This window comes from Etheostoma cragini, chromosome 23 (assembly GCF_013103735.1).
Source record: "Etheostoma cragini isolate CJK2018 chromosome 23, CSU_Ecrag_1.0, whole genome shotgun sequence".
NCBI classification, from domain to species: Eukaryota; Metazoa; Chordata; class Actinopteri; order Perciformes; family Percidae; genus Etheostoma; species Etheostoma cragini.
In genome coordinates this window covers 143,363-144,066 of record NC_048429.1, presented here as the reverse complement: position 1 = coordinate 144,066, position 704 = coordinate 143,363, and the positions used below count along the sequence as shown (strand labels likewise).

General features: G+C 48.3%; 1 protein-coding gene across 1 annotated transcript in view; it reads right to left on the bottom strand.

Moving 5' to 3' along the window:
- wnt16 (wingless-type MMTV integration site family, member 16) overlaps window positions 1–587 on the bottom strand; it is a 5,187-nt gene extending 4,600 nt beyond the window's left edge. The window contains exon 1 of the mRNA XM_034863890.1: window positions 346–587. Coding sequence (XP_034719781.1) covers window positions 346–422 — 77 coding nt within the window. The 5' untranslated portion in view covers window positions 423–587. The remainder of the gene's footprint in view (window positions 1–345) is intronic.
- Window positions 588–704: the final 117 nt, after the last annotated feature.

The following is a 704-nucleotide window of genomic DNA, read 5'->3' as shown; positions in this document are numbered from 1 at the left end:
ATAAATAAAACGGATTCATATGATAAATATATAATGCTAATAGAATAAGCTGAGGAATCCCTAAATGAACAGTTTCGTTCATGGAGTTTGGTCCGTCGATCAACGTTGAGCTGATTTATTATTTAGTTTCTTATTTTATATCTTTATATCTATAATTCTGTATGAATGAGGCTTATTGACCATGAATTCATAAAGTAAATAAAGTACTTGATTGGATATTAGGCTGAGTGAGCTGTTTCCAGACGAGGTCCGAGCCTAAATCGACAGTTTCTTCCATGGAGTTTGGTTCTGCTGGAGGTGCGTATTAACGGCGCGTGGAGCTGCGCGCGCCCGCGCCATACTCACATCCAGGTGGCTCTGCAGCAGAGCGGGCACACCGACACCAGCAGCAGGGTCAGCGCGCACATGTGTCGGCTCTCCATGGCCTCTTCATCCACCTCAACCTCCGGGCTACAACCCGGGCCAAACCCGGTCCGGGAGCAGATGCATTAATCCGGGTCCGGTAAAATCCAATAAAGGGCGCGCGTGGCTGCCTACGTCCCGCTCTGTCTGTCTGTGTGTGTGTGTGAAAGAGTGTCTCTCTGTTTTTCTCTGTCTGTCTGTCTGTCTGTCCCGGAGGATTCTCATTGGAGGATTCGGCAGCTGACGTCACAGCATTTTGGACGTGCAGGATCACACACACACACACACACACACACACACAC